The 3,182-nt window shown below is 38.0% G+C and overlaps 1 protein-coding gene across 1 annotated transcript; it reads right to left on the reverse strand.

Moving 5' to 3' along the window:
- Window positions 1–223: 223 nt before the first annotated feature.
- On the reverse strand, window positions 224–2,796 carry LOC110444465 (the record flags this gene model as incomplete). Its single annotated transcript, XM_021488841.1, has 4 exons — window positions 224–457; window positions 1,027–1,196; window positions 1,641–2,091; window positions 2,566–2,796. Coding segments are annotated over 4 exons (1,086 nt in total), but the record flags the coding sequence as incomplete, so codon positions are not given.
- Between the last annotated feature and the right edge of the window lie 386 nt (window positions 2,797–3,182).

Raw genomic sequence — 3,182 nt, forward strand, 5'->3', positions numbered from 1 at the left:
GTAGATGTTAAAACAGGATGTTATCAGGACATACGTTTTCAACATCCAATGATGGGTTACCGTACTGGTAACAAAAGTCGTAACCAGGATTACCAATCATTTGAGAAAACAAAATACTGATTGTTGACTGATTGTTGACTGAATAAAATCTATCATTATCTTGACCAATCAAAAATATCATAACACCTGTCACTGTATGGACCAATAGGATTCTATGTTATACCATTTCATGGTCACGTCGATCCCGTCGCCATGCCCAGACTGCCACCGCCACATATAAAATGATGACCCCAACCACTGTGCCAAGAACGGCACCATTACTGACGATATCAAACTTTCCAAACACAGAATCAAAGTCGATCGAGTTTGGCGGGACATAAAATGATGTAGCGAAGTGCTGTCCGGGCGGGTCCTCACAGATACACACAGTCTCCAGGGCTGTCGACTCAGCCGACATCTGTAAAGAAAAACAGGTGCTTACAACTGGGATTCCCCAGATCATGAGTGAACTACATGTTTGTAAGTTGCTCATACCCCACACATGTACATAGAATCTGTTAATTAACCTGAAGAAAGCATGACGTCAGCTCATTATATAAACAAAGCATGACCTAAGTAAGTTATCATTTCAACCACAGCATGACACTCTTTAGCTTGTCCTTCCAAATGTGTCAAACCCTCATCTAATCTTTTTACCAACAGGATGACAATCATCAGCTGATCATTCCAACCACAGCATGACATAAATTTTATCACTTCACCACAGCATGACATAAATTTATCACGCCAGTCACAGCATGACATAAATTTATCACTCCAGTCACAGCACATCATGAATTTTAACAACATGAAGTCAAATCATCTTTCCTTCTAACCACAGAATGTTGCTTGCTTATTATTCTGACCACAACATGACCTCAGTTTTTCATCCCAACAACAGTATGACATTGACGTGTCATTTTCACTATAGAATCATATTGGCCTATCACATATATCCACTAGAATCCTAAATGTTAACCGACTCACCTGACATGATGTTTTGTCCCACTTAGCCTCTGCAGTGTTCCACACCCGACACCCGGCCGTCCACACCACCATGTCGTATGTCAACACACGCGTCGCTGGAATTGTGCTGTTGGATGATGCAGTGGTGTTATCAATGCTGCGACGTTTCCTTGATACACTGTCATCAGGAACTACAAAAATATGAAAAATAAAACCTCACATAAATTGACAGTCAACAAATCAAATAGGTAAAAAAATCCAAATCCAGAGTATTTTACATTGAAAATTAAACCACACAAAAACATCCTAATTTACAGTATACAAGTATATGATACAGAGATACATGTTCTAATGAGTGCATTCCTTAAATTAGAGTTACAATATACGTCCTTGCTTAAACCAATATCTAGCTGTTCAAGCAATTATACATAAAAAGTTAATTGCAACCAAAGTAAGTTGTGTTCATTTGTAGCCTTGTGCATTGAGAAAGCATCCTACCAAATATTTACAGCAATCTTCATGCTTGCGGTAATTAAATTTTTTTACTGGTTCGTATTTTGAAGGTAAAATACGGACATGATCACAAGATGAATCTAATTTTGACCTTGACCTTGTAACACTACAGACCTACGTACCCGAGTCCACAGTGACCGTGAAGTACACTGTTGTCTGCTGCTGAAATAAGCCTCCGGGAACAACAACCACGAAAAAATTGTCATTCAAGTCACTGTCCGGCACTTCATACCGCCAGTCATACGCAGAGCGTGTAGCACCACTTCCGCCTTTCAAATATACAACAAACTTCATACCGTCTGTAACACCCTCCAACCTTAACGCCATGTCGTCTGCTGGAAACTGCCAGAAGAATTTGTAGCTGAAAAATTGGGATGAGGCTTCGTTTGTGTCTGCTGGGAAAGCTAGATAAACAGATTTTGGATTGTTGTCCCCGATGTTTGGAAATCTGACCTTGACCGATACGTTGACCTCTTCCTCCGCATTATCCTTGATTGATACTGACAGTACATTCGAGGTAATATACTGCGCCTCAGGATCCCAAGTGAATGGATTCTTGTCAAATACGGTGATCTACATCAAAATAGAGAATAGGTATTTATGGGCATAGTGTAAGAAACCCCGATTTAAGATTTACATATAAACTATGTAAAATTAATCCTGTTTACCAGGAAAGTTTCGCCCAGCTAAATATTCGCCCTTGCACTAAAAGTCAATGTTCGCCCAGTGTAAATTTTGCCCTTCACACGAAATTTCTATATATTGAATGTTGTGTAATAGCAGTTGTGCTCTTAAAATAAGTTCACCCTCATTGGGGAGGGCGAATAAAAAAGAGAAAGTTAAACTGTTTCATTTTCACCCTGGAATTTTCAATTTTAATAGCGAGTCAAACTGTCTATGTAGATCTCTCTATTACGATCAGTAAGTAAAACCTCAAACAGAATGTTTAATTTCAACTGTTGGAAGACATATGGACTAAACTTCTATGGGCAAAAAAAAATGATGTTTTCCCTTGTATCATTCGGGCCGATTTTACCCGCGACATACCTGAATGTCCTTGCTGTCCACACTCTGGTCCTGGGATTGTGAGAACTCCATGGTGATATTGTTTCTCTCTATAGGATTCGCCATCAATTCCGGTAACGTCATGGCACTCATGCTGGTACTTAACCCAGGTCTGTTGATCAACACCGGAAGCTGTTTCATATGGACCATCCCTTTTAACACCTTTCCCAGTGATGACAACGAATCAATGATATCCGGTACAAATTTTTGGGCCTAGGAAAGGGATAAAAATGAATCTTGCATAATTTTTGCAAATCCATGAAAGTTTAATTGCTAATATTACACGAGGATCTTCAACTCATGATAAACATTTGTACAAGTTTTAGCTACAAATAAATAAGAAACTTGTGATTTTTCTTTAACTGTATACAGTGTATATAACCACATTTTTTAATTAAAATGCAAAGAATAAGAAAACGCTTGATAACAGGAAGAAAATGTTCAGATTAAGGAAGAATTATCATACATAAATTGAACTTTTTAAGCTCAGAATTTTAAATGGTAGATGAATTCTATTTGTCATGGTATTTTATCTATTAACATTAAAGAATTTGACCTAGATTAAAGAATTTGACCTAGATTGATCTCTCATTTTCTAT

This window comes from Mizuhopecten yessoensis, unplaced genomic scaffold (assembly GCF_002113885.1).
Source record: "Mizuhopecten yessoensis strain PY_sf001 unplaced genomic scaffold, ASM211388v2 hete_36127934, whole genome shotgun sequence".
Lineage (NCBI taxonomy): Eukaryota > Metazoa > Mollusca > Bivalvia > Pectinida > Pectinidae > Mizuhopecten > Mizuhopecten yessoensis.